At 45.4% G+C, this 12,701-nt stretch overlaps 1 protein-coding gene across 1 annotated transcript in view; it reads left to right on the plus strand.

The window, feature by feature from the left end:
* The window catches only part of chmp1b (charged multivesicular body protein 1B), a 45,053-nt gene that overhangs the window by 12,575 nt on the left and 19,777 nt on the right, over positions 1–12,701 (plus strand). Inside the window, exons 3-4 of the mRNA XM_078211952.1 lie at positions 1,165–1,311; positions 10,604–10,672. Coding sequence (XP_078068078.1) covers positions 1,165–1,311; positions 10,604–10,672 — 216 coding nt within the window. The remainder of the gene's footprint in view (positions 1–1,164; positions 1,312–10,603; positions 10,673–12,701) is intronic.

Below are 12,701 nucleotides of genomic sequence, written 5' to 3' on the forward strand. Positions count from 1 at the left end.
TTTTTTGTGTAGGTTGTATGGGGTGTAAGGAGAGGAAGAGAAATATATAGAGTTGTCAGAGTTTCATGAGGAACTTTTGATTGGATCTGGGTTATAGATGTTCTGCTTTAAAGTTGCCATACAAATGGAAGCTGTTGGAAAACTACATTACGCTGCTGTGCAAAAAAACCACACAAACATGCAGGATACCAGTTAATACCTGTTTACATTTGTTTTCTTCTGAATCACACCAAAATGGGCAGTTGCATCGTTGAATAATAAACATTAAATGTTCTAAGTGTTAAACCCAGGAGTACATTAGAGGGGGTAAATTCACCTCGTGAAATCTAAGCTATCCACGATGACTGGAAAATGTTTCAGAGAGAAGAAACAAGACATGTTTTTATAGAGGAAAATGAAGTGTATAACTGTAAGCAGCTTAGCAAATCCTTGTAACTTTAACAGATTGAGCAACAGTTGAGAAAAACTTTAATTTGCTCATTTTTGTCACAACAGTCTAAGATTTCGGATTAACACAATTCTTACAGGGTAAACTATTTCTTTATTTCTTCACAGGCAAGCTACAGATGGCAGTATTATTTACTAAGATCGTTAACTTGACAATATTAATATATTTTTGATGAACTGTCTGTGCAAATTGAGCCCTATTGGATTTGGTACTGATGTATTTTTTGTGAATTATTTGAGATACTGTTCCAACGGATACAATGGATGAATCTATGATGCGTAGAAATATGGAAGTTGAGGAATATGTTCATCATCCAATTCAAATTAAGAGCAGCAAGTATAATAGAAAGCAAGGTGATCTGTGTGGTAAATATTGCAACTGTAAGTTTTTAGTAGCCAGGAAGTGTATGCAGATATACGATTGGTAATGCATAGGTTTGCACTTGACGTTAACTACTTCTAAAACTGGAATTGTGGTTTTTGCCAGTCATTGATGGATATTGCATGCAGGGGAATGATGACAGAGGTGTGTAAATGTGATTGCACTGCATTGAACACACAAACTGCTTTGGGGAGGGTTGAAAGAGAAGATTCCATATTTATTGTCAAATAAGGACAGTGGTTATCCTTAACCCCATGTTAATTTTATCAACAAAGCTTGACTTGCTGTGGATGTTAACATGTCTGGTTCTTCATATGTTGTATGATTGCTTCTAGGCAATTCAGAAAGGTAACACGGAAGTAGCAAGAATACACGCAGAGAACGCAATCCGGCAAAAGAACCAGTCCATTAATTTTCTGCGAATGAGTGCCAGAGTGGATGCCGTGGCAGCACGGGTTCAGAGTGCAGTTACAATGGGCAAGGTATGGACCTTCCTGACCAACTTCCATAGAACATAACAGCACAGTACAGGCCCTTCGGCCCACAATGTTGTGCCGAACCTTTTCCGAAACCAAGATCAAGCTATCCCACTCCCTATCATTCTGGTGTGCTCCATGTGCCTATCCAATAACAGCTTGAAAGTTCCTAAAGTGTCCAACTCCACTATCACAGCAGGCAGTCCATTCCACACGCCAACCCCTCTGAGTAAAGAACCTACCTTGTACATCCCTCCTATATCTTCCACCACGAACCTTATAGTTATGCCCCCTACATCCACCCGAGGAAATAGTCTCTGAAGGTCCACTCTATCTATCCCCTTCATCATCTTATAAACCTCTATTAAGTTGCCTCTCAACTTCCTCCGCTCTAAAGAGAAAAGCCCTAGCTCCCTCAACCTTTCCTCATAAGACCTACCCTCCAAACCAGGCAGCATCCTGGTAAATCTCCTCTGCACTCTTTCCAGCGCTTCCACATCCTCCTTATAGTGAGGTGACCAGAACTGCACACAATATTCCAAATATGGTGTCACCAAGGTCCTGTACAGTTGCAGCATAACCCCACGGCTCTTAAACTCAATCCCCCTGTTAATAAACGCTAACACACTAGAGGCGTTCTTCACGTTTCTATCCACTTGAGTGGCAACCTTCAGCGATCTGTGGATCTGAACCCCAAGATCTCTCTGTTCCTCCACATTCCTCAGAACCCTACCTTTGACCCTGTAATCCGCATTCAAATTTGTCCTACCAAAATGAATCACCTCACATTTATCAGGGTTAAACTCCATCTGCCATTTTTCGGCCCAGCTCTGCATCCTATCAATGTCTCTTTGCAGCCTCCAACAGCCCTCCACCTCATCCACTACTCCACCAATCTTGGTGTCATCTGCAAATTTACTGATCCACCCTTGAGCCCCTTCCTCCAAGTCATTGATAAAAATCACAAATAGCAGAGGACCCAGCACTGATCCTTGTGGTACACCGCTGGTAACTGGTCTCCAGTCTGAAAATTTTCCATCCACCACCACCCTGTCTTCTATGAGATAGCTAGTTACTTATCCAATCGGCCAAATTTCCTTCTATCCCACACCTCCTTACTTTCTTCATGAGCCGGCCATGGGGGACCTTATCAAACGCCTTACTAAAATCCATGTATATGACATCAACTGCTCTACCTTCATCGACACGCTTAGTTACCTCCTCAAAAAATTCAATCTAATTTGTGAGGCACGACTTACCCTTCACAAATCCGTGCTGACTATCCCGGATTAATCCGCATCTTTCTAAATGGTCGTAAATCCTATCCCTCAGGACCTTTTCCATTAACATGCCGACCACCAAAGTAAGACTAACCGGCCTATAATTACCAGGGTCATTCCTATTTCCTTTCTTGAACAGAGGAACAACATTCGCCACTCTCCAGTCCTCTGGCACTATCCCCGTATAAGAGGTTTAACAACACCAGGTTAAAGTCCAACAGGTTTATTTGGTAGCAAAAGCCACTCAAGCTTTCGGAGCTCCAAGCCCCTTCTTCAGGTGAGTGGGAATTCTGTTTACAAATAGGGCATATAAAGACACAGACTCAATTTACATGAATAATGGTTGGAATGCGAATACTTACAGCTAATCAAGTCTTTAAGATACAAACAACGTGAGTGGAGAGAGCATCAAGACAGGCTAAAAAGATGTGTATTGATAGGAATACAATATAAGCCAGGAAAGTGTTTATATGGAGGAAGGGGAAATATGAAGACATTAGACAGCAAATTAGAGGAGTAAATTGGAAGGAGGAAATGTACTGAAGAGAGGTGGCAGTTTTTCAAGGAATGTCTGTCTCGAGTTCTACAGGACAACGTTCCGAGCAGACAGGGAGGTGTTGGTCGGTTAAAGGAACCGTGGTGCACGAAAGCTGTGCGGGACCTAGTCGAGAAGAAAAGGAAAGCGTACAAAAGGCTCAGAGAGCTTGGCGAAGATAGGGATTTAGAAGAGTATACGGCTTGTCGGAAGGGACTAAAAAAGGAAATTAGGAGAGCCAGAAGGGGTCACAAGAAGGCCCTGGCAGGTAGGATTAAGGAGAACCCTAAGGCGTTCTATAAATATGTGAAGAGGAAAAGGATGAGACGTGACGGAATAGGGCCTATAAAAGGTGAAGACGGGAAAGTCTGTACGGAACCAGTAGAAATGGCAGAGGTGCTCAATGAGTATTTTGCCTCGGTTTTCAAAGAGGAGAAGGACCTGGGTGGATGTACTGCGGGCGTGCGGTGGACTGAAAGGATTGAGTATGTGGACTTTAAGAAAGAGGTTGTGCTGGAATCTTTGAATAGCATCAAGATAGATAAGTCACCGGGTCCGGATGGGATGTACCCCAGGTTACTGTGGGAGGCGAGGGAGGAGATTGCAGAGCCTCTGGCGATGATCTTTGCGTCGTTGATGGAGAGGGGAGAGGTGCCGGACGATTGGAGGATTGCGGATGTGGTTCCTATTTTCAAGAAGGGGAATAGGGATAGCCCAGGTAATTACCGACCGGTGAGTCTAACCTCAGTGGTTGGTAAACTGATGGAGAAGATCCTGAGGGACAGGATATATGAGCATTGAGAGGTTTAGTATGCTCAAGAATACTCAGCATGGCTTTGTCAAGGGCAGATCGTGCCTTACGAGCCTGGTGGAGTTCTTCGAAAATGTGACTAAACACATTAACGTAGGGAAGGCGGTAGATGTGGTTTATATGGATTTTAACGAGGCGTGCGATAAGGTCCCCAATGCAAGGCTTCTAGAAAAAGTGAGAGGGCATGGGATCCAAGGGGCTGCTGCCCGGTGGATCCAGAACTGGCTTGCCCAAAGGAGGCAGAGAGTGGGTATAGATGGGTCTTTTTCTCAATGGAGGTCGGTCACCAGTGGTGTGCCCCAGGGATCTGTTCTGGGACCCTTGCTGTTTGTCATTTTCATAAATGACCTGGATGAGGAAGCGGAGGGATGGGTTGGTAAGTTTGCCGACGACACGAAGGTTGGTGGGGTTGTGGATAGTCTGGAGGGTCGTCAGAAGTTACAGAGGGACATAGATAGGATGCAAGACTGGGCGGAGAAGTGGCAGATGGACTTCAACCCGGATAAATGCGTCGTGGTCCATTTTGATAGGACAAATGGGATAAAGGAGTACAATATAAAGGGAAAGACTCTTAGTACGGTAGAGGATCAGAAGGACCTTGGGGTCCGGGTCCACAGGTGGAGGAGGTGGTTAAGAAGGCGTATGGTGTGCTGGCCTTTATCAATCGAGGGATTGAGTTTAGGAGTCGGGAGATAATGATGCAGCTATATAAGACCCTCGTCAGACCCCACTTGGAGTACTGTGCTCAGTTCTGGTCGCCTCACTATAGGAAGGATGTGGAAACGATTGAAAGGGTGCAGCGGAGATTTACAAGGATGTTGCCTGGATTGAGTGGCATGCCTTATGAGGATAGGCTGAGGGAGCTCGGCCTTTTCTCCTTGGAGAGTCGAAGGATGAGAGGAGACCTAATAGAGGTGTATAAGATGTTGAGAGGCATATATCGGGTGGACTCTCAGAGGCTTTTTCCCAGGGTGGAAATGTCTGCTACGAGAGGACACAGGTTTAAGGTGCTAGGGGGTAGGTACAGGGGAGATGTTAGGGGTAAGTTTTTCACACAGAGGGTGGTGGGCGAGTGGAATCGGCTGCCGTCAGTGATGGTGGAGGCGAACTCAATAGGGTCTTTGAAGAGACTCCTGGATGAGTACATGGAGCTTAATAGGATGGAGGGTTATAGGTAGGTCTAGAAGGTAGGGATGTGTTCGGCACAACTTGTGGGCCGAAGGGCCTGTTTGTGCTGTAGTTTTTCTATGTTTCTATTGTCTCCAGACAAGACAGCCAGTGAAACTCTGCAGGTCCAGGCAAGCTGTGGGGGTTACAAATAGTGTGACATGAACCCAATATCCTGGTTGAGGCCGTCCTCATGTGTGCGGAACTTGGCTATCAGTTTCTGCTCAGCGACTCTGCACCGTCGTGTGTCGTGAAGGCCGCCTTGGAGAACGCTTACCCGAATATCAGAGGCCGAGTGCCCATGACCGCTGAAGTGCTCCCCAACAGGAAGAGAACAGTCTTGCCTGGTGATTGTCGAGCGGTGTTCATTCATCCGTTGTCGCAGTGTCTGCATGGTTTCCCCAATGTACCATGCCTCGGGACATCCTTTCCTGCAGCGTATCAGGTAGACAACGTTGGCCGAGTTGCAAGAGTATGTACCGTGTACCTGGTGGATGGTGTTCTCACGTGAGATGATGGCATCTGTGTCGATGATCCGGCACGTCTTGCAGAGGTTGCTGTGGCAGGGTTGTGTGGTGTCATGGTCACTGTTCTCCTGAAGGCTGGGTAGTTTGCTGCGGACAATGGTCTGTTTGAGGTTGTGCAGTTGTTTGAAGGCAAGAAGTGGGGGTGTGGGGATGGCCTTGGCGAGATGTTCGTCTTCATCAATGACATGTTGAAGGCTCCGGAGGAGATGGCGTAGCTTCTCCGCTCCGGGGAAGTACTGGACGACGGAGGGTACTCTGTCCACTGTGTCCCATGTTTGTCTTCTGAGGAGGTCGGTGCGGTTTTTCGCTGTGGCGCGTTGGAACTGTTGATCGATGAGTCGAGCGCCATATCCTGTTCTTATGAGGGCATCTTTCAGCGTCTGGAGGTGTCTGTTGCGATCCTCCTCATCCGAGCAGATCCTGTGTATACGGAGGGCTTGTCCGTAGGGGATGGCTTCTTTTACGTGTTTCGGGTGGAAGCTGGGGAAGTGGAGCATCATGAGGTTATCTGTGGGCTTGCGGTACAGTGAGGTGCTGAGGTGACCGTCCTTAATGGAGATGCGTGTGTCCAAGAATGCAACCGATTCCGGAGAGTAGTCCATGGTGAGTCTGATGGTGGGATGGAACTTGTTGATGTCATCATAGAGTTGTTTCAGTGATTGTTCACCATGAGTCCAAAGGAAGAAAATGTCATCGATGTATCTAGTGTATAGCATCGGTTGAAGGTCCCGTGCGGTGCAGAAGTCTTGTTCGAACCTGTGCATGAAGATGTTGGCATATTGAGGTGCGAATTTGGTCCCCATGGTTGTTCCGTGTGTCTGGATGAAGAACTGGTTGTTGAAGGTGAAGACATTGTGGTCCAGGATAAAGCGGATGAGTTGTAAAATTGCATCTGGAAACTGGCCGTTGTTGGCGCTGAGCACTGAGGCCGTTGCAGCAATGCCATCCTCATGGGGGATGCTGGTGTAGAGTGCCGAGACATCCATTGTGACGAGGAGTGCTCCTGGTTCAACTGTTCCATGTGTGACGAGTTTCTGTAGGAAGTCCGTAGTGTCGCGACAAAAGCTGGGGGTTCTTTGTACAATGGGTTTCAAGATGCCCTCAACGTAGCCGAAGAGGTTCTCGCACAGGGTTCCATTGCCCGACAGTGACCACGACACCACACAACTCTGCCACAGCAACCTCTGCAAGACGTGCCGGATCATCGACACGGATGCCATCATCTCACGTGAGAACACCATTCACCAGGTACACGGTACATATTCTTGCAACTCGGCCAACGTTGTCTCCTTGATACGCTACAGGAAAGGATGTCCCGAGGCATGGTACATTGGGGAAACTATGCAGACGCTGCGACAACGGATGAATGAACACCGCTCGACAATCACCAGGCAAGACTGTTCTCTTCCTGTTGGGCAGCGGTCACGGGCATTCGGCCTCTGATATTCGGGTAAGCGTTCTCCAAGGCGGCCTTCACGACACACGACAGCGCAGAGTCGCTGAGCAGAAACTGATAGCCAAGTTCCGCACACACGAGGACGGCCTCAACCGGGATATTGGGTTCATGTCACACTATTTGTAACTCCCACAGTTACCTAGACCTGCAGAGTTTCACTGGCTGTCTTGTCTGGAGACAATACACATCTTTTTAGCCTGTCTTGATGCTCTCTCCACTCACGTTGTTTGTATCTTAAAGACTTGAATAGTTGTAAATATTCACATTCCAACCATTATTCATGTAAATTGAGTCTGTGTCTTTATATACCCTGGTGTGAGCAGAATTCCCACTCACCTGAAGAAGGGGCTTGGGGCTCCGAAAGCTTGTGTGGCTTTTGCTACCAAATAAACCTGTTGGACTTTAACCTGGTGTTGTTAAGACTCTTACTGTACCCACTTTACTGAAGCAGCTCTAATTGTAACCTCAAATTACTTTTCCTGGTACGCTCTCGGGTGCACATGTTTGACCATGTCAGTCTTGTCCAACACTTCTGCACCATTCTCCAGGTAAGTGGAACTGCCTAATGTGGTTCCACTCTGACCTGTCATGATGTGTCCAGAGCATGTCCAGCAATAACGTCTCTTCCTTGCCCTGCGTGCTACATCTGGAGTCCTATGTGCATTGATCTTATATTTCTCCATTTTCTCATTTACATCTTGCCTTTTGACAGTGTTGTTTGTACACATGGGGCCAGATACTACATGTATTCTGGAAACCCCCAGGACTAGCTCGCCATCCTCTTTTTCGTGACCTATCTCACTGCATTGTCAGACCGCCTACAACCCAATCAGCTACAGTTTCCTCCAATTCTTTTTAACTAACGCACAATAAATGTGTGGGTCAGCAATGCCTAATTGCCCTCGAGCGGTCAGTTAAAAGTTAACCACGTTGCTGTGGGTCCAAAGTCACATGTATGCCAGACCAGGTAAGGACTGCAGATTTCCTTCCCTAAAATATGTGATGGAACCAGATGGGTTTTTACAACAATCAGCAATGGTTTCCTGGTCATCATTAGACTTCTAATTCCAGATTTTTATTGAATTCCAATCTCGACGTCTGCCATGGAAGGATTCGAACTCGGGTTCCCAGGGCATTACTCTCAATTAGTCATCCATTGCTAATACCATTACGCCACTTCCTCCCCTGGTTTGCTAACAGGAAGAATGCAGGTATTGTTTTCAACACTCTTGCAAACTGTACACCCTTCACACAACTTCTAACCTTCTCCTGGGCCAGTGTATCAGACTAAACTAAACATTTTACAAGATCTCCATTCAAAACACGCCATCTGCTCTATTATTAAGTCTGCCTGCCTCCACCTCCATAACAATGTCTGCTGGAACCCCTCATCTGTTCCTTTGTCACCTACAGACTAGATTATTACAATGTTCTCCTGGTCGATCTCCCATTCTCCATGAACTCCAGCTCATCTGAAACTAGGTTGCTGGTATCCTTTTCCTTACTAAGACCCGCTCACCCATCACCTGTGCCCTTGCTCAGCTGCTTTCGTTCTGTTCCTTCAGTGCCTCAAATTAAAAATTTCAATCCTTGTGTTTGATTCCCTTCATTGTTTTCCACATTTTTATTCCAGAAACTGCCTCAAACTGTGGCACGGTGGCACAGTGGTTAGCACTGCTGCCTCACGGCTTGGGTCATTTTCTGTGCAGAGTCTGCATGTCCTTCCCATGTCTGTGTGGGTTTCCTCCGGGTGCTCCGGTTTCCTCCCACAGTCTGAAAGACGTGCTGGCTAGGTGCATTGGCCGTGCTAAATTCTCCCTCTGTGTGCCTGAACAGGCACTGCAGTGTGGCAACTAGGGGATTTTCACCATAACTTCATTGCGGCGTTAATGTAAGCCTACTTGTGACAATAATAAATAAACTAAAGGTAACCTTCCTTAAATTCTTTGTTCTTCTGATATTTCTCTTGTGCATCCCCTCTCGCTTCGTTCCATCTTTGGCAGCCACATCTTTGAGCCTGATGTTCTGCAACACTCTCCCTAAAAAGCTCAGTCTCTGCACATGCCTCTGTTCCTTTAAGAACCATCACCCTATCGTCACTCACTACATTGACTTACAGTTTGGCAATGCCTTGATTTTTAAAATTCTCATCCACGTGATCAAATCCCTCCGGGGTTTTGCCCCTCCCTATCTCTATAAGCTCGCTCAGTTCCAACATCTCTCGGCTGCCCCATTTCTTTGGTGTTGTGCCTTCTGCTGCCTGGCCCTAAGATCCCAATTGCCCCCCCCTCTCCACATTGACCTCTCTGTCTGTCTTTCTTCAGTTGATCTTAAAATGTATCTTTTTGACCAAGCTTTTCAATTGCCAATCTTAATGCCCCTCGGTGGCTCTAGTTCAAATTGTTCAATAACTCTCCTTTGATGTGCCTCAGGATATTATATTATGTTAATTGCACTTTGTAAAAATTTAAAACCCGCTCTGTTAAGATTATTGTCCATCTTTGCTAATATGCCCTCGTAAAGATCAGAATCTATTTATCTATTTCCCCTCTATGAAACACATTAGGAACCTTATCTACATTAATGATGCCATGCACGTGCAAACTTTGTGTCTTCCAACTCATTTAATGTGGTGAGGGCAACAGGTAACGTATGTTAGTTTGTTTCCATCTGTAGAATACAGAATTTGTCCCGAGTGCGTGAGATACCCTGAGCCTAGCTATTTTGTCAGGAGTACAAACAGTTCAAACTATATTGAGGAGTAGTTCTTATTTAAGCTTGCTTCCCCTATTATGATTGCCACGATCATAAAGGGCATCAACTGTGCAAGTCGGACCATCTTGCTGGGGCAACACGACAAAATACTGCAAAAATCGCTCAGAGGAGATATCGGATGTAAGCAATCCTCAGTAAAATGAAGATTATCAACACCCACATATTCCTTCACTCCCTTATTTGACAAAACTGTAGGTTTGGCATCAGTGGTACTAGTACATAATGTTGCAGCATCTCCAATGACAAAAAAGGCTGTTGTATCAGACTAGATTTCCACTCACGATGCAAGTTTGTTTAACCTGTAACTATAAAATGTTTATTAGTGTCACAAGTAGGTTTACATTCATTCTGTAATGAAGTTACTGTGAAAATACTTTAGTCGCCACACTCTGGCGCCTGTTCGGGTACACTGAGGGAGAATTTAGCATGGCCAATTCACCTAGCCTGCACATCTTTGGACTGTGGGAGGAAACTGGAGAACCCGGAGGAAACCCACACAGATGCAGGGAAAATGTGCAAACTCCACACAGACAGTGACCCAAGCCGCAAATCAAACCCGGGTCTCTGGCGCTGTGAGGCAGCAGTGCTAACCACTGTGCCACCGTATGACGCAAGCTATTCCCTCACATTGTGTATGTTCATATAAAGGATGCTATTAATGGGGTGTTGAGTAGCAGTTTTATTGTATGGAAGGATTATGACTATGAATTATTTTCTATTTAGCCAAATTGTCACTTTTTGTTTTAGGTAACCAAATCTATGGCAGGAGTTGTCAAATCCATGGACATCACCTTGAAAAGCATGAACCTGGAAAAGGTACCACTTAACCAAGATGACAAGAATTCAAAACCTAGCCTCTTCTCCTTTTGAAGTGTCTCAAAGAAGGTCAACTCTCAGTTCTCAATTTGGCATGCATGCAACCAATGAGACTAGAGATATTTTCCCTTCAGTTGATCAGATTCTCATTGGAAGTTCATGAATCCCAGAATAGTGGGACTGTCTCACAAGACACTGGTTAGACCACACCTGGAGCGCTGAACGGTTTTGATCCACTTATCTAAGGAAAGATATACTGGCATTGGATGCAGTCCAGTGAAGGTTCACTCGGTTGATCATACTGGAGGGATTTTCTTATGAGAGGTTGAATAGGTTGAGCCTGCACTCGTTGGAGTTGAGAAGAATGAGAGGTGACCTTATTGAGTCACGTAGGATTCTCCGAGGGCTCGACAGTAGATGCTGAGAGGTTGTTTCCCCTTATGGGAGAGTCTAGGGCCAAAGGGCATAATTTCAGAGTAAGGGATGGTCCATTTCAGACAACTGAGAGGCTATTTCTTCTCTAAGAATAGTGAACCTGCAGAATTGTTTACTGCAGAGAGCTGTAGAGGTTGGGTCATAATCTATGTTCAAGGCTGAGATAGACAGATTTAGAATCAACAAAGAAATCAAGGTTATGGGCAGAAGGCAGGAAAGTGAAGTTGAGGGTTATTATAATATCAGATCAGTCATGATCTCATTGAATGGCGGAGCAGACTCAATGGGCTGAATGGCCTGCTTCTGCTCCTTGGTCTAATGGTCCCACCACATACTGTCAAAAGAAAATCTGTGCTGCATCAGACATGATATTTGTTCGCATTTCCCAAAACATGCCCCTGAAAAAAATGACATTCTTAACACAAGGATAAAGATTAGCCTAGGTGATGGCTTTGATTTAATTTGGCTGCAAACTGGGCCAATAAAATTATTGTAAATATTCAAATTTACTTAAGTAGAATTGGAAGCTGGGAACCCTCCCTCATTATAATCCAGGCATTAATAAAACCTTTCACCCGCCAAAATTAGGTTGGCTTTGAGTTCTAGATTTATTACAATTAACCTTTTAAAATGGTTTCATTCCTTTTTCTGATAGGTTTGCTTAATATTTGTTCTTTATGCTGGTTTGTGCATATTCTCGAATCCATTATTAAGGACTTTATAGCAGAGCATTTAGAAAGCAGTGGCAGGATCAGACAGAGTCAGCATGGATTTATGAAGGGGAAATCATGCTTGACAAATCTGTTGGAATTCTTTGAAGATGTAACTAATAGAGTTGACAAGGGGGAGCCAGTCGATGTGGTATATTTGGACTTTTAGAAAGCGTTTGACAAAGTCCCGCACAAGAGATTATCGTGCAAGATTAAAGCGCATGGGATTGGAGGAAGTTTATTGAGATGGATAGAAAACTGGTTGGCAGAGAGGAAACATAGAGTAGGAATTAATGTGTGCTTTTCAAATTGGCAGGCAGTAACTAGTGGGGTGCCACAGGGATCAGTGCTGGGACCCCAGCTATTCACAGTATATATTAATGATTTGGATGAGGAACGAAATGTAACATCTCAAAGCTTGCAGATGATACCAAGTTGAGTGGGAGGGTGAACTGTGACGAGGATGCAGAGATCCTTCAGAATGATCTGGACAGGTTGGGTGAGTGGGCTAATCAATGGCAGATGCAGTATAATTTGGATAAGTGTGAGGTTATTCACTTTGGAAGCAAAAACAAGGCAGATTACTATCTGAATGGCTGTAAATTGGGAGAGGGGAGTGTGCAGCGGGACCTGGGTGTCCTTGTGCACCAGTCACTGAAGGTAAGCATGCAGGCGCAGCAGGCGGTAAAGAAGGCAAATGGTATGTTGGTCTTTATTGCGAAAGGTTTTGAGTACAGGAGCAGGGATGTGTTGTTGCAACTATACAGGGCCTTGGTGAGGCCACACCTAGAGTATTGTGTGCAGTTTTGGTCTCCTTTTCTGAGGAAGGATGTTCTTGCTCTCGAGGGAGTGCAGCAAAGGTTTACCAGGCTGATTCCGGGGAT

Source organism: Mustelus asterias, chromosome 4 (genome assembly GCF_964213995.1).
Source record: "Mustelus asterias chromosome 4, sMusAst1.hap1.1, whole genome shotgun sequence".
NCBI classification, from domain to species: Eukaryota; Metazoa; Chordata; class Chondrichthyes; order Carcharhiniformes; family Triakidae; genus Mustelus; species Mustelus asterias.